This window comes from Octopus sinensis, linkage group LG1 (genome assembly GCF_006345805.1).
Source record: "Octopus sinensis linkage group LG1, ASM634580v1, whole genome shotgun sequence".
Lineage (NCBI taxonomy): Eukaryota > Metazoa > Mollusca > Cephalopoda > Octopoda > Octopodidae > Octopus > Octopus sinensis.
Window position 1 is genome coordinate 207,393,310 of NC_042997.1, and position 18,304 is coordinate 207,411,613.

General features: G+C 40.9%; 1 protein-coding gene across 1 annotated transcript in view; it reads left to right on the forward strand.

The window, feature by feature from the left end:
- Positions 1-18,304, forward strand: part of LOC115209664 (protein mono-ADP-ribosyltransferase PARP14-like) — a 730,077-nt gene that overhangs the window by 410,035 nt on the left and 301,738 nt on the right. Inside the window, exons 18-22 of the mRNA XM_036508891.1 lie at positions 3,738-3,874; positions 4,156-4,383; positions 4,942-5,169; positions 8,679-8,733; positions 14,558-14,694. Coding sequence (XP_036364784.1) covers positions 3,738-3,874; positions 4,156-4,383; positions 4,942-5,169; positions 8,679-8,733; positions 14,558-14,694 — 785 coding nt within the window. The remainder of the gene's footprint in view (positions 1-3,737; positions 3,875-4,155; positions 4,384-4,941; positions 5,170-8,678; positions 8,734-14,557; positions 14,695-18,304) is intronic.

The following is an 18,304-nucleotide window of genomic DNA, read 5'->3' on the forward strand; positions in this document are numbered from 1 at the left end:
CCCCAAGGAATTCTTCTCAACACATGGCTATAATGCTCCCCCACTACTTCTACTCGTGATCAGAGATGCACATATCGTCAGCCCCTAAGGGACATGCTCAAATGGTTAACGTCAAACAACTGACAAATAAATCTGTGATGTTGAGCAGAATATTTGCTGCAGCCCATCTTTTATACCAAAACAAAACACTGTACATGATAACACTTTCAATCAGTTAAGATCAGAAGCCATGAGAGCCACTGTCTGGTATTGCATTGGGGCAGTTTTAGCATTATTATTATTATTATTATTATTATTATATTTATTATTATTATTATTATTATTATTATTATTATTATTATTATTATTATTATTGTTATTCCTTCGTAACACAGTGTAGGTAAAAATGCACTGGAGTCTTTAGTCATCAGTCAAGTCACAACAAGGACCTCAGACGGATAATACTTTCCTTAAGATGTGCGCTGTGCCCAGATAGGCTGCTTTTTGTAAGACATCAATCTTGCAAGGGATTTCCAGTTGCCTTAAGAAGTTTTGAAGTTTCAATGGGATTGAACCCAGCATTCTGATCACCACTGGTATCACTTTCACGTTACCCTCTCGCATTCCATACACTCTTGCCATTTCCACTTTCAGTTCGGAGTCCTTGGGGATATTTCCAACCACATTACTCACAACATTCATGTCATTTGGTATGGCTACATCAATGATCTGATAGCATTTATCTCTCTTATAACCAAGGGCAATGGAATCTTCCCACCAAATAGTCTGGTCAAATGGTTTTCAGAAACCATGTTGGGCATTATTAAAACTGCATTTTTAAACAGAATGACCTCTGATACTTCACAGATGTTCTCACTTTTCTTTTTCTGCTTAGAACAACCTAAAGTGCTTCTCAAAGCTGTGTCAGTCAGTTTTGTGAGAAGACATTTTCATTTTTTTCTGTTTAAATATTTTCCCAGTAATTATGAACTGTCTTTGTATTAATATTGAGCAGATTATACAGTGAAAACTTGTGTTTATTTCCGTTCAGTATCATTTGAATGTTACTTCAGCAAATAGAAGAACATGTGGAAATATGTGGACGTGACTAAAAGGTCCACTCAGAACCATTTATAAGAATCCCAAGACCTCCTTTAAGGTCTATGAGAGAATAATGCCACATACATGGCTACGCATGTTATGATTGCCGAAGGAAAGTAATCTTTACTTCAATGGTAGCAGAAGGTGAAGTCTGTGCCTTGCCAAAAAGAGAACTTATATTTAAGAACTCTCACCACCCAGATGCTTCATTAAAACCCAAATTCCACTTTGCTGGCAGTTACTCCTCACTCAGAGATTTTGGACAAGTGGCATAACCAATGATGGAATCCTCCTTTCTAATTGTCTTTTGCAATTAGAGATGTGGCACTTGCTGTCAGAAACCCATTGCCCTACTTCCATACTGGCCACTCTGATGAGCACAGTGTTAGATGTTATCCTGTGCAAAACTGATTTGTAAGAATGGCTGAAATGGATTTATAAAACTGTATAGTTTTGGTGGTAAATTACCTACTCTATAAACAAATGTACGAATGCCTTTTTTCCTAGTCGATGGCATCTTACACTTATTTCTATAGCATCATCATCATTATTTAATGTCCGTCTTTGATCTGGCATGGGTTACACAGTTTAACAAGATCTGGTGATCTCTAGATCTGTGTTAGGTTCCACACTCAGCTGGCTGGCTGAGTGCGGCTGGCTGGCTGAGTGTGACTAGCTGACTGAGTGTGGATGGTTGGCTGCCCTTCATAATGCCAGCCATTTTACAGTGAGGACTGGAAGCTGCTTTTCTCATGGCACCAGCACTGGTGAGGTCACCAAGTAACTTGCAAGACAAAGCAAAGAATCGAAAAGGATAAAAACTCCCCGATGGAACTGGGGGGAAGGGAGTTGGCTTGATGCCATGGGTAGAAAGCCTAAAGTTTGACAGAGGGTCAAGCACAGTTGTCTGGATATAGACTAGGCTCATGGCGTCCTTATATTTATGCAAGGGTGCATGACAGTATCTGGAAAGGAGAAAGATGGTGGTAATTGGGTGCCAGAGCATAGTCCCAAGTTACAAGAAGGGGAGTATAAGGGAGACTGTGGATGAGGAAAGAAGGAATGGGAGGGTAATGGCATCAGAGTGTGAGATGAGAAGGGAAGAGGTTAGAGATGGGGCTAGAGGTGGATGTATGGAGTGAGGAACAATGGTTTGAGGTGGAGTTGATAGACTGACGGGGCTCGGTAAGGAGGAGGTGACAAGAAGCAGCATAGGAAGGGTGGGGAGCAGCAGAACCATCAATCTGTTGATAGATGAGGAGGAAGGGAGATGATGACCAGGATCTGACAGCAGAGGGAAAGCAAAGATGATGAAGTGTGAAAGAGATGGGAGTCAGAGATACATGGGTGTGGCTGTAGTGAGTGGAGCCAGAAAATTGGTAAGGGAGTTTTAGCAATGGCTGTGAGAGGGTGTTGAGAATGATTGCAGATAGGAGAAGTGTTAACCCTGAAGCCTGGCAGAGTAAGGTGTAGCTAAGAGGGATGGATGGGAAAGATTAGGGAAGGGACAGAAAGGGATGATCGATGGAAGGGTGTATGGACAGAGATGATGATGCAAGTGAGGCGACTGGTATTAACGAAAGGGTGGTGGTGGTGGTGGTGGTGGTGGTGATGAATATGTGAAGATTCTGCTGTCAAATGGTTACAGCAGCAAAGTAGGACCGTAGTTAGAAGAGTAATGGAGGGATGGGTGTTAGGAAGATGAGATGTGGTGAAGGGGATGCTTCACGGGGACAGATGTGGGTGTAGAGCCCAGCATGGACAGGAATATATATAACAGTTTTGGGGCATGACTTTTGCTATGACGGATGTGTCTTTACATATCATTTTGTTCCACTTGGGCCTGGAGGGAATCATCATTATCATCATCGTTTAACGTCCGTTTTCCATGCTGGCATGGGTTGGACGGTTTGACCGGGATCTGAGAAGCCAGAAGGCTGCACCAGGCTCCAATCTGATCTGGCAGTGTTTCTACAGCTGGATGCCCTTCCTAATGCCAACCACTCTGAGAGTGTAGTGGGTGCTTTTTATGTGCCACCGGTAGAGGGACCACAACTACAATTTCCATTTGATATTTATTTTGATGTTGATGTACTGGACTCAATAAGTTTCCTCAAGCACAGCAGGTCATGTGCCACCGGCACAGAAGCCAGTCAAGGCAGTGCTGGCATCGGCCACGTTCGGATGGTGATTTTTACGTTCCGCTGGCACAGGTGTTGTAACTACAATTTCCATTTGATATTTGTTTTGATATTGATATTGATGTACTTGACTCAATAGGTCTCCTCAAGCACAGCAGGTCACTCTATGAGCAAAGGTAAGCACAGCAGGATGTTCTGCAATCCAAGGTACTTTGGATGGGCTGGGGCTATACGAAACTGGTGCAGGAAGCAGCCCGGGTCTTTGCAGTCACAGCATATCTCCAGAGATCTCGGTCCTTCGTCATTGCCTCTGTGAGGCCCAGCGCTCGAAGGTCATACTTGACTACCTCATCCCATGTCTTCCTGGGTCTACCTCTACTCCAGATTCCTTCAACTGTTTGGGAGTGGTGGACGTTATATCATGATTGGGGGTAATAATGATGTTGGTATGCATATGTGTGTGTGTGTGTGTATCTATACACACACACACCCACACTGATATTTGTTTATTTTCAGACACTGTATCGTCAAATGCATCCCTTCCTGGCTCACAACAGGAATCATCCTCTATGACACCCAGAACTAATGTGACATCCAGAGAAAATGCTGGCATTAAAATAAACCTATGGATTGATTCAATTTCTAATGCATCTGTGAGTAAATAGATTCATGTAACTTATTTATATTTAATTGTTATTTCATTTCCAAATGAGGAATCATTAAAGTTAATTAAAACATTTTCTCAATCAAACTCAAACATTTCATTTCCTTCACATCTGATATCTTGAGTATATCTTTTGCTAACTTTAACAACCTCAAACTTACTACAGCCATTCTGTAGAGCCTTTCTTAACAACAATATCAACTGCAACAACGTATCTCTCTTCTCTCCACGGAATGTTCCTTAGTTGTTTACCATTAATTACTTTTGTAGGTTGATGTCATCGTTAACAGCTCCAATAGGCATCTCCAGCTTGACAAAGGGTCTATCTCCAAATTTATTCTTTTTGCTGCTGGTCTCCAAATGCAAGATGAATGTAACCAGAGATATCCTCAAGGTATTTCTGCATCGGAAATAGCCATCACTAAAGGATATAACCTCAACTGTAAGAATGTATTTCATCTGGCATTACATGAATGGGATGAATATTATTCTCATTCAGTAAGTATCAATCATATGATATTGATTTATTGAAACGGTTAATGTTGTGTGAGAATCATAAAGCAAATGACAGCATCCTTTTTAATATTAGTTCTTCCAAGTTATCATTGGAAGGAAGCAGAAGATATCGATGAACAGGACACTTTTATATATAAATAGAAGGGAAAAAGCCTCATGGCCTAACAACAGTTATGCGACTGATAAATAAGACTATATTAAAACATATTTCTCTGTTTTACTCTCTGTATTGGTGAGTTTTTCTCTGTCATGGCATGAGCACTAGAGAGGTTGTCATGTCCTCAACAACACTAAAGACTCCTCTTGGGTCTGCATTGTCTCTCTTCATTCGACAACCATTTTACACGGTGGATTGGGTCGGTTTTATTGTAGCAGCAACATGAGTGAGGTTGCCTTGTCCCTTGCAGGACTAAAGAGTGATAGGAATGACAGTTGTGAGAGGAGAATATATTTATTACAACTAAATGGTTTCTTCCTGTAAAAAGAAAATAATTTAATAAAATGTCTATTACCATTTACTAGACACTTATTTTCTTTTAGATTCTGGCAAACTTGACTCAAATAATAACCACTTGTCTGAAAAAAGCTGAGGAATTGGGAGCAAAAAGCCTTGCATTTCCTATATTAGGAGCTGGAACATTGAAGTACCCCATTGAAATCCTACCCAGAATTATGTATGAAGCAGTGAAAAACTACTCAAATCAAAATTCAAGCCGGATCAAAGATGTTTACTTTGTCGTTTATCCTCAAGACACAGAAATTATGAAGGTTGGTTGATGATTTTGTTGTTTGTTGTTTTATGATGATGATGATCATCATCATTATTTAACATCCATTGTCCATACTGGCATGGGTTGGACTGTTTAACCAGTGCTGGCAAACTGAGGGGTTGCACCAGGCTCCGGTCTAATTTGCCATGGTTTCTATGGCTCGATGCCTTTCCTAGCACCAATCATTCTGAAAATGTAATGGGTGCTTCCTATGTGCCACTGGCATGGATGCCACTTACATGACACTGGCAACTGCCAGTTTGCCTCTATGAGGCCCAACGCTTGAAAGATGCTTTTTACATGCCACCAGCATGGGTGTCAGTTATGTGACACCGACAATGGCTACAACTATGAATTTGCTTGGCTTGACGGCTCTTCTCAAGCATGGCATATCACAAAAGGTCTCGGTCACTAGTCATCTACGAGGCCCAATGTTTGAAGATTATGCTTCACATCTTGTCCCTTGTCTTTCTGGATCTTGCATTTCCACAGCTTCAATCCACAGGTAGAAATTGGTACTTCTTCACACAGCTGTCCACATCCATACACATCACATGACCATACCAGCACAGTTGTCGCTCTTGCACACCACATCTAATACTTGACCAACTTTTCTATCAAGACATTTACACTCTCTCTTACATTTTTGGAAGTTACCAAAGGAAATATTCTGCAATAAGTAAAGAAAATAGAAACAAAAATATGGAATCAGTTTTGTAAATTTATTTGTTGGTGTCTTAGAATTCTTCAGTTGGAATGTTGGAATCTTTGATGTGTCTCATGGCCCTGTCTTCCATACTTTTAGGTTAGCTTGGTTTTCTTCAACTCTTCCATTCCATGATTTAATTCTTTGTAACTTGATATGGATTCAGTGCAGCTACCTCCTCCTCTACAACTACCACCACTACCACTACCTACCCACAACATCCTTCAACAATTCCATTTTGGTTACTGACCAACCAAAAATGTGTTAATGGCACCACCAGAACACTGATGGTTTTCTTTCATTTCTGTTCTTCAAAGTGGAACGCTTTGGAAACTCTTCCCACAATTCTTTACATTTCTTCTCAAAGTTGGATGAATCAATTAAGGGGCTTCTATGCTGTGGCTTGACTTGCTAGTAATAGCAGCCAAGTGTCCCTGGCAGAGTTTTAAGGGGGTCAGATAGGATACCTTCTGCTATTTGTTTCAGCCCTTGGCATTCTGGGTTCAATTCCTACTGGTGTCACGATTGATAAAAATATTCCAATCTTGGCAGCTGGATTGATGGAACTGGAAGAATACCAAATCTTCTTCTATGGTGTTTGTTTCATTCTGGGTTCAAATCCTGTCATAGCCATGCTGGATTGTTAATTCACTCCATCGTTTCTTTTCACACCAACCCTTGGCACTTTGGTAACTTGGTTACAGGTGCATGAGTCCTCTCTGCTGCAAGCTATCTTGTAAATTTCCAGGGCCTGTTATTGTTGTTGTTGTTGCTGCTGCTGCTGCTGTTGTTGTTGTTGTTGTTGTTATGGCGGTCAAGTATGGCAACCCATACTTGACAGGTACTTCTTCACACAGCTGTCCACATCCATACACATCACATGACCATACCAGCACAGTTGTCTTTCTTGCACACCACATCTAATACTTGTCCAACTTTTCTATCAAGACTTTTGCATCAGAATAGCAACCCATACTTGACATCAATCAGTGGATTTCGTAAGGAAAAATACAGAATACATGTATTTGTACCCTTGAAGTTTGTACTGTGGTGAACACCAAGTCAATTGCTGTTGACTGGTGTGTTTATTTTTCCTGTTTTGTCATCCATTTTGGGGTGGGAGACAGCTCACTTGAATTTATGTTTCTGTCAAAAGTTGTTTGCATTTTCCCCATCACCATTGGAGAAAGCCCAACAGAACATGGTGAGGCCTATACGTGAAAGAGGGGGAGAGATCGTGGCTCAAATACAAAATGCTTTAGGTTCTGTCTAATGACATACACATAAATACATTCTTATATATTTATGATGATGATGATGATGATGATGATGATGATGATGATGATGATATTTCAGTAACAGATTTTTAAAAAATACAATAAAAGTAACAAAAACAGAATGCATCCTCTTCATCAGCATCATCTCCACCACCACCACCACCACCACCACCACCACCATCTGCTCACTTGTGTGGGACGGAATTTGTTGTGGATTTTCTATGGCTTGACGCCTTTCCTGTCACCAACCCTCACCTCGTTCCAAGGGAGGTAACTATTTCTCCATTTTACAGAGCATCACAAAATATTAGCAACAAAGGACACCGCTTGCATAACAGGGACACTCGTTTACAGCTAACACATAATGTCAAGGCAAGGAGACACACACACATATGTATGACAGACTTCTCTCATTTTCTGCCTACCAGGGCTTCGTTTGGTCTATAGCTGTAGTTAAAGACACTTGCTCAAGGTGCCATACATTGAGACTGAACCTAAACCAAGGAAATTAAAAGTAATAGCAACAGAAGCAGCATTAATAACAAGAAGCAATCTTTATGTCCAACTAAATGTGGATGTTGTGTTAGAACACCAAATACTGCCTTATTTACCTTGAGAGGCCCTCTCATATGGACACACGGTCCATAAAAGCACTCATATTTATATTGTTGGTAGATGTCAGTCATCTGCTACAGGCACCAAAACTGCCAGATCACGTATTTTCACTCTGCTCAGGTTCATCAGTGACAGACGCCCTGTAGCAACATAACAGCCAAATCTCCGTGTCAACGATATATAGACACTGATGTCACAAATAGCCTGAAGGCTTATTAAAGATAATTAATAGCAACAGAAGCAGTGTTAATACCAAAAGGCATTCTTTATGTCCATATGCTGTAATAAAGAAATAGGGGAAATTCCTGTCCACTGTAGAACTGTTTGTGAAGTTCTTTCTTTTTGAATCTTTTCTCTTTTCCTTTGTCATCTCTCTTATGAATGACCATGACCCTAATTGTTTGACCTCCTCCACCTCCTCCTTCTTGCTTACAATATGAAGATAATAACCTTGTACTCTGCTTTTGTGCCGCAAATATTCTTGGGGACACAAGATACACCAAAGAACCTCAACTTCAACATTCTTGATAGACATTTCAACAGCAAACACAAGACTCAGCAGTTTTAATCAGAATGGTGAGTGGAGAGAAGAAACAATACAACTTCAGCTACATGAATACACCATGGCCACATGTTTAACTTCACTAACACCACATCAGTGGCCATGTGAGAGGTCTTTCTGCCACATCCACTATAATACCATGTCTCCCAGTAGACTGGAAGGTCGTGGATGGAATATCTTTGATCTGAGTGATAAAAGTAATTTTCCTCATTTACTTATTACTGATTAGAAATAAATCATTAAATATTTTAAATATTTTGTTTGTCTTTTGTTAAATTAAATCTCTTCTCTTTAAAAAAAATCAAAAACTTAAACAAAAATGATAATCATGGTTTTGATTTTTACAGAAATTTGATGAATATCTCCTAAATAAACCAGTAAATGAAGGAGTTCATTCAAAAGGTAAACAATTTGTTTGTTGATATTGAATATTAGGGTGTTTTGCCATATCGTCTCTATTAAACACTGTTTATTAAAAATGTTGTTATTATTATTATTATTATTATTATTCAGTAGTTTTATTTTTATAGCGTGCTTTCACTTCACTACCGAGCGCAGCTCTGTGTGCCTTGGGTATGTGCTGTGATTTGGTTTGATGCTCTTTGCGTCGGATGTGTGTATGATGCCCAGTAGTGCAATTAACTGTATGTTATATGTGTTTGTAAGTCCTGGTGTTTTTGTTATGTATTTGTCTGATTAGAATTGGATTAGAATCAAAGGGCCTTAGAGTCAACCTAGCTAAAACCAAAGTCCTAATAAGTACGAAGGCAGGCAAACCACAAATCCCTTCAGGTAGATGGCCCTGCTCAATCTGTAGAAAAGGCGTAGGTAGAAACTCTATAAGATGTACCCGGTATAAGCTATGGACCCATCTATAGGAGGCTTTCCTATGAGCACCCTGCTCTTTAGTGTTAGTGGGCGAATGAAGTACCATCATAGATCCATGTTTGGACTGTGTGGGGCTACAAGAGAGAAAAAGGGGTGGGGGTGGGGTAAAAGGCTTGCAAACCTGCTCAGACATTGCATCTGTCATATCATATCGCCTGACCATCATGCCCTGCCACAGTTCAAATCTGACCAAACTGGAGCAAATGCTCCCACTTTCTGTGAAAGGGACACATTCTACTTGTCAGGCACTCCATTTGCTGTCAATACCCACTGAATGTAGAGCTGGGTATGCCATGGCTGCTGATGCACAGATATGCACTGAGGCTGTGACATCTCCAGTGCTTCATAGATGGTGAACATGCGTGGTCACCATTTGCCAGACATGATTTCCTACAGCTTGTCTCTTTTGAGCTGCAGCCCTGAATCAAGCACAGACCAAAGTAGGACATTTGGCACCTAGAGTGTCTTCAGGCACTCACAGTCCTCTGTCAGTTGGCCAATATAGTCAGGTGAAGTTCCATTCAGGTATTCTATAGAGGGTTAATGGCGAACAAGTGTGACAATATACTTGGGGAGATTTTGGTCTGTAGCAGAGGATTTTCGAGCTGGGGCCCATGGATAGCTTCCAGAAAACCTTGCCCTGACAGTGCTACTGAAGGGCATTGCCAGTTCAGTATAAACTCTACTGGCAAGGAAGTGCTGTAGCTGGGCTTGCCTGAGGTGTGCACAAAGTGACAAATCTTTTCTGCACACTCTCATTCACTTCCCAACCATTCTTTCCTTCGTAAAGATCATCCCACTGCTTTCCTTTAACTGGGAAGGGCAGGCTGTGTTTCTTTGTCTGGTGCAAAAGAAGTTGTGTGGTGGACTAAGTTGAAAGGGCTTGAAGATTGAAATTTTCCTTTTCAGCCAAGCTCTCATCAATTTGTTCAAGTTTCACTTGGAAAGGAAAGTGAGGATAGAGAAGGAAGTACTGCATTCCAGTGATTTTGTTAAGAAGTGAGTGAATGTAGGGCAAATGACCTGAGTGAATCAGCCTACACTACGGCTATGCCTTCTAGATCGAGGGTAGCTGAAGGGGAGAGGGCACTTACCTTAGCAGTCTAGGTGATCATAGTTTTTTTGTGGTGTTTTCATGAGCAACCATTGGAAGCCTCTCTCTTTTGGGGATTTATATTTTATAATTTTTAGTGGTATCACTTTTATACCCAATCAAATAACATCCCTTTTGTGTTATATTGGTCTGTGCCATTCCCAAACCTTTATATTAACATTCAGTGTTGAATAAAGCATGAATTATTATTATTGAGAGAGCAGTGCATGCCATCAAATGACACCAAGGTAAAATAAATGAAGCCCAGTATATCCGTTATGACTACCCGTCTGATTAGAGTACACCAGGTACATGTATCACAACCACATGTGTGCAACATGGTGATCTCATAACAAGATAAACAGTGCATGACCTTGCAGGTAGGGCCCAGTTAGAATTTTCTTCTGGTCGAGTAACCCATCCCACTCCAAAGGTCCCCGAATAAGGGTTGTTTAAGGATATTGAATGAAACACCCATGTTTCCAGACGTGAATAATTCAAACCCCAAGGAATTCTTCTCAACACATGGCTATAATGCTCCCCCACTACTTCTACTCGTGATCAGAGATGCACATATCGTCAGCCCCTAAGGGACATGCTCAAATGGTTAACGTCAAACAACTGACAAATAAATCTGTGATGTTGAGCAGAATATTTGCTGCAGCCCATCTTTTATACCAAAACAAAACACTGTACATGATAACACTTTCAATCAGTTAAGATCAGAAGCCATGAGAGCCACTGTCTGGTATTGCATTGGGGCAGTTTTAGCATTATTATTATTATTATTATTATTATTATATTTATTATTATTATTATTATTATTATTATTATTATTATTATTATTATTATTATTATTGTTATTCCTTCGTAACACAGTGTAGGTAAAAATGCACTGGAGTCTTTAGTCATCAGTCAAGTCACAACAAGGACCTCAGACGGATAATACTTTCCTTAAGATGTGCGCTGTGCCCAGATAGGCTGCTTTTTGTAAGACATCAATCTTGCAAGGGATTTCCAGTTGCCTTAAGAAGTTTTGAAGTTTCAATGGGATTGAACCCAGCATTCTGATCACCACTGGTATCACTTTCACGTTACCCTCTCGCATTCCATACACTCTTGCCATTTCCACTTTCAGTTCGGAGTCCTTGGGGATATTTCCAACCACATTACTCACAACATTCATGTCATTTGGTATGGCTACATCAATGATCTGATAGCATTTATCTCTCTTATAACCAAGGGCAATGGAATCTTCCCACCAAATAGTCTGGTCAAATGGTTTTCAGAAACCATGTTGGGCATTATTAAAACTGCATTTTAAACAGAATGACCTCTGATACTTCACAGATGTTCTCACTTTTCTTTTTCTGCTTAGAACAACCTAAAGTGCTTCTCAAAGCTGTGTCAGTCAGTTTTGTGAGAAGACATTTTCATTTTTTTCTGTTTAAATATTTTCCCAGTAATTATGAACTGTCTTTGTATTAATATTGAGCAGATTATACAGTGAAAACTTGTGTTTATTTCCGTTCAGTATCATTTGAATGTTACTTCAGCAAATAGAAGAACATGTGGAAATATGTGGACGTGACTAAAAGGTCCACTCAGAACCATTTATAAGAATCCCAAGACCTCCTTTAAGGTCTATGAGAGAAAAATGCCACCTACATGGCTACGCATGTTATGATTGCCGAAGGAAAGTAATCTTTACTTCAATGGTAGCAGAAGGTGAAGTCTGTGCCTTGCCAAAAAGAGAACTTATATTTAAGAACTCTCACCACCCAGATGCTTCATTAAAACCCAAATTCCACTTTGCTGGCAGTTACTCCTCACTCAGAGATTTTGGACAAGTGGCATAACCAATGATGGAATCCTCCTCTCTAATTGTCTTTTGCAATTAGAGATGTGGCACTTGCTGTCAGAAACCCATTGCCCTACTTCCATACTGGCCACTCTGATGAGCACAGTGTTAGATGTTATCCTGTGCAAAACTGATTTGTAAGAATGGCTGAAATGGATTTATAAAACTGTATAGTTTTGGTGGTAAATTACCTACTCTATAAACAAATGTACGAATGCCTTTTTTCCTAGTCGATGGCATCTTACACTTATTTCTATAGCATCATCATCATTATTTAATGTCCGTCTTTGATCTGGCATGGGTTACACAGTTTAACAAGATCTGGTGATCTCTAGATCTGTGTTAGGTTCCACACTCAGCTGGCTGGCTGAGTGCGGCTGGCTGGCTGAGTGTGACTAGCTGACTGAGTGTGGATGGTTGGCTGCCCTTCATAATGCCAGCCATTTTACAGTGAGGACTGGAAGCTGCTTTTCTCATGGCACCAGCACTGGTGAGGTCACCAAGTAACTTGCAAGACAAAGCAAAGAATCGAAAAGGATAAAAACTCCCCGATGGAACTGGGGGGAAGGGAGTTGGCTTGATGCCATGGGTAGAAAGCCTAAAGTTTGACAGAGGGTCAAGCACAGTTGTCTGGATATAGACTAGGCTCATGGCGTCCTTATATTTATGCAAAGGTGCATGACAGTATCTGGAAGGGAGAAAGATGGTGGTAATTGGGTGCCAGAGCATAGTCCCAAGTTACAAGAAGGGGAGTATAAGGGAGACTGTGGATGAGGAAAGAAGGAATGGGAGGGTAATGGCATCAGAGTGTGAGATGAGAAGGGAAGAGGTTAGAGATGGGGCTAGAGGTGGATGTATGGAGTGAGGAACAATGGTTTGAGGTGGAGTTGATAGACTGATGGGGCTCGGTAAGGAGGAGGTGACAAGAAGCAGCATAGGAAGGGTGGGGAGCAGCAGAACCATCAATCTGTTGATAGATGAGGAGGAAGGGAGATGATGACCAAGATCTGACAGCAGAGGGAAAGCAAAGATGATGAAGTGTGAAAGAGATGGGAGTCAGAGATACATGGGTGTGGCTGTAGTGAGTGGGGCCAGAAAATTGGTAAGGGAGTTTTAGCAATGGCTGTGAGAGGGTGTTGAGAATGATTGCAGATAGGAGAAGTGTTAACCATGAAGCCTGGCAGAGTAAGGTGTAGCTAAGAGGGGTGGGTGGGAAAGATTAGGGAAGGGACAGAAAGGGATGATCGATGGAAGGGTGTATGGACAGAGATGATGATGCAAGTGAGGCGACTGGTATTAACGAAAGGGTGGTGGTGGTGGTGGTGGTGGTGGTGATGAATATGTGAAGATTCTGCTGTCAAATGGTTACAGCAGCAAAGTAGGACCGTAGTTAGAAGAGTAATGGAGGGATGGGTGTTAGGAAGATGAGATGTGGTGAAGGGGATGCTTCACGGGGACAGATGTGGGTGTAGAGCCCAGCATGGACAGGAATATATATAACAGTTTTGGGGCATGACTTTTGCTATGACGGATGTGTCTTTACATATCATTTTGTTCCACTTGGGCCTGGAGGGAATCATCATTATCATCATCGTTTAACGTCCGTTTTCCATGCTGGCATGGGTTGGACGGTTTGACCGGGATCTGAGAAGCCAGAAGGCTGCACCAGGCTCCAATCTGATCTGGCAGTGTTTCTACAGCTGGATGCCCTTCCTAATGCCAACCACTCTGAGAGTGTAGTGGGTGCTTTTTATGTGCCACCGGTAGAGGGACCACAACTACAATTTCCATTTGATATTTATTTTGATGTTGATGTACTGGACTCAATAAGTTTCCTCAAGCACAGCAGGTCATGTGCCACCGGCACAGAAGCCAGTCAAGGCAGTGCTGGCATCGGCCACGTTCGGATGGTGATTTTTACGTGCCGCCGGCACAGGTGTTGTAACTACAATTTCCATTTGATATTTGTTTTGATATTGATATTGATGTACTTGACTCAATAGGTCTCCTCAAGCACAGCAGGTCACTCTATGAGCAAAGGTAAGCACAGCAGGATGTTCTGCAATCCAAGGTACTTTGGATGGGCTGGGGCTATACGAAACTGGTGCAGGAAGCAGCCCGGGTCTTTGCAGTCACAGCATATCTCCAGAGATCTCGGTCCTTCGTCATTGCCTCTGTGAGGCCCAGCGCTCGAAGGTCATACTTGACTACCTCATCCCATGTCTTCCTGGGTCTACCTCTACTCCAGATTCCTTCAACTGTTTGGGAGTGGTGGACGTTATATCATGATGGGGGGCAATAATGATGTTGGTATGCATATGTGTGTGTGTGTGTGTGTATCTATACACACACACACACCCACACTGATATTTGTTTATTTTCAGACACCGTATCGTCAAATGCATCCCTTCCTGGCTCACAACAGGAATCATCCTCTATGACACCCAGAACTAATGTGACATCCAGAGAAAATGCTGGCATTAAAATAAACCTATGGATTGATTCAATTTCTAATGCATCTGTGAGTAAATAGATTCATGTAACTTATTTATATTTAATTGTTATTTCATTTCCAAATAAGGAATCATTACAGTTAATTAAAACATTTTCTCAATCAAACTCAAACATTTTATTTCCTTCACATCTGATATCTTGAGTATATCTTTTGCTAACTTTAACAACCTCAAACTTACTACAGCCATTCTGTAGAGCCTTTCTTAACAACAATATCAACTGCAACAATGTATCTCTCTTCTCTCCATGGAATGTTCCTTACTTATTTACCATTAATTACTTTTGTAGGTTGATGTCATCGTTAACAGCTCCAATAGGCATCTCCAGCTTGACAAAGGGTCTATCTCCAAATTTATTCTCAATGCTGCTGGTCCCCAGATACAAAACGAATGTAACCAGAGATATCCTCAAGGTATTTCTACATCTAAAATAGCTGTCACTAAAGGATATAACCTCAACTGTAAGAATGTATTTCATCTGGTATTACCTCCCTGGGATGTAAATTCCCCTGATTCAGTAAGTATCAATCATATGATATTGATTTATTGAAACAGTTAATGTTTGAAGAGAACCTTATGCATGTTGTGTGAGAATCATAAAGCAAATGACAGCATCCTGTTTAATATTAGTTCTTCCAAGTTATCATTGGAAGGAAGCAGAAGATATCGATGAACAGGACACTTTTATATATAAATAGAAGGGAAAAAGCCTCATGGCCTAACAACAGTTATGCGACTGATAAATAAGACTATATTAAAACATATTTCTCTGTTTTACTCTCTGTATTGGTGAGTTTTTCTCTGTCATGGCATGAGCACTAGAGAGGTTGTCATGTCCTCAACAACACTAAAGACTCCTCTTGGGTCTGCATTGTCTCTCTTCATTCGACAACCATTTTACACGGTGGATTGGGTCTGTTTTATTGTAGCAGCAACATGAGTGAGGTTGCCTTGTCTCTTGCAGGACTAAAGAGTGATAGGAATGACAGTTGTGAGAGGAGAATATATTTATTACAACTAAATGGTTTCTTCCTGTAAAAAGAAAATAATTTAATAAAATGTTCATTATCAATTGCTAAACACTTATTTCTTTTAGATTCTGGCAAACTTGTCTCAAATAATAACCTTTTGTCTATTCACTGCGGAGAGAATGGGAGCAAAAAGCCTTGCATTTCCTATATTAGGAGCTGGAACATTGAAGTACCCAATTGAAAACCTACCCAGAACAATGTATGAAGCAGTGAAAAACTACTCAAATCAAAATTCAAGCCGGATCAAAGATGTTTACTTTGTGGTTTATCCTCAAGACACAGAAATTCTGAAGGTTGGTTGATGTATTTGTTGTTTGTTGTTTTATGTTGATATTCTTGGAATTTACCAAAAAACAATATTCTACAAGAAACAAAGGAAATAGAAATGATCCTCATTTACAGCCCTTGTTCCATTTTGTAATGGGTGCAACATTCTGACTGGCTCCAATGAGCCACAAGGGTTTATTGAACCCCAGTGTCTGCTTTGGCATGGTTTCTATGGCTGGATGCCATTCCTAATGCCAACCACTTCACAGCATGTCCTGGGTACCTTTCTCCATTGTAACATTTGAAGCTAAGAATGTTTTGCTTGTTGTTGTTGTTGTTATTGTTTGACCCTGAGTCAGTTCCGATTCTGCAGACTGAATGTCAAAGATGCTTGTATGTCTTTCTTCTCTTCTTTTCTTCCTCCTCCTCTTCCAAGCTGCCACAACCAAGATCCACTTCACAATGCCACACCAATTATTTCTGCCCCACCTTCCCCCCTTTCTCTCCGTTTCTTGTTCTGTGACTTTTGCAAGAACATCAGTTTTAATTAGGTGGAACTTTCTCCCTATCCAAGTATGGAAATCTCCAAAATCTAACATCTGATATGGTCAACGGTTCAGTAAAAAAGCCTTGGTCAGCAAACCCTACTCTGTGTTGAGCATCAAAAGCCAGGACAGGTGGAATATGTCCACAAATTTCCTCTTTGGTCCGACACCCTTTTCATTAAAGATTTTGAGCCCTCTTTAAAAAGCCTGGTGAATTTACCATCAAGGTGATGTTGAAGCTCTTTACACTTGGCCCTGACAAGCCTTGTCCCCTTTGAAATATTCAATTTCCAGATGTCCTGAAGCTTAAGCAATCCAAGTTGTTTCCATTGTGTATGAAGAAGTTCAAAATAAAGACGCAAATTACCTGAGAGACCCCAGGTACATTCTCTGGCTAAGACTGCCCACATTTATTCACCAAAACACTAAAAGGCAGCAAGGTATGATGTGAGAGAGATTTGGTTGTTTAATTTTAGCAGATCTGGTGACCACTTAAAGACCTCTTTCTTTGGTTCTTCTTGCAACTGTTCTTCATTCCCATGCAGTCTGTTATTAGTGTGGGGTATTATTTATCCCCGTTTAAACAAGGATGTTCCATTAGAACCAACTTTACTGCAGTAATTGCCATGAGAGTGACCCTCACATAGGCTTTTTGGAACGCCCTCTTCTTCATATCAGTAGCAAAAAGATAAATCTTTAGCACTGAGGCCACCGAATCATATGATTTCCACCGAATCACATGATTTCCACCTTGTTCTGTCTTGTCGATGATGGGCACTCGACTGCTAGAGACAGCAGTAATTCATCTCCGTTCCAGCGATATATCGATTGACACACCCTAGCACTTGTGTGTCCGTAATCTGTTGGCAACAAAAGGACTCTCTCTCAAAGTGAAAGGTAGGTTGTATGACTAGATTTTGACATTGATCTATAAGTCTGCCCTTGACAGAGCCAGATACACTCCTAAGTCAGTCATTCTGATTGTTTACTGTTTGTTCGATGTCAAATTTCTTTTCATCAGGGAACACCAGGCTGGGAAGCTTGCCTTTAGCAATCTGATGCAAGATAAGATGGCTTCTTTCCAGTCACATCACCTTATAAACTTACATAAGATCATGATGGTGGATCATCTTATAGCACCAAATACACTGATTTCAAACTTATTTTTGCTGTGGCAGCCAGTTTTCTAAAGGATCGACTAGGATTTCACCATATATTTTCTATGGTGCTTTAGATAAGCTGAGAGGTCTTCAGAATTCTTGTTCGCTTGCCAAGACGTCTCCAAACAAGTCTGGCATACAACTGTAAAGCTCGTAGGGTAGACCATCCAAACCCGGCAATTTGTCCCTCGAGCATTCTGCCATCACGTCCTGCACTTCCGCCGCCGTGATGGCACCTTTGCAGCGCCCTGCCTCTCTTGTCGAGAGTCGTGGTAGGCTGTGTAGGTAGGCACTGAAGTCCACCCTACGTTCTTGCCCACCACTCGTCCCGAACAGTTGGGCAAAATGCTGTTGAAAGGCCTCACACATTTTACTTGGCTCGAGCAATTCATGCCCCTGTTCACCTACCAGAGACCGAATGGTGGCTTTATTGCCCCTCTAGCTTCTTAACTAGCTCACCCTCTACTCTATTTCTATCTATGGCTAGTGTTTTGCTGTACCTAATCGCTTCTGCTTTTACTGCTCTCTTGAGGGCAAACCACCATTTGTTGTTGATGATGGCTCTCCTCAAAGCCCTCTTTACTAGTGTGCTAATCCAGTCTCTGAAAACTTGTC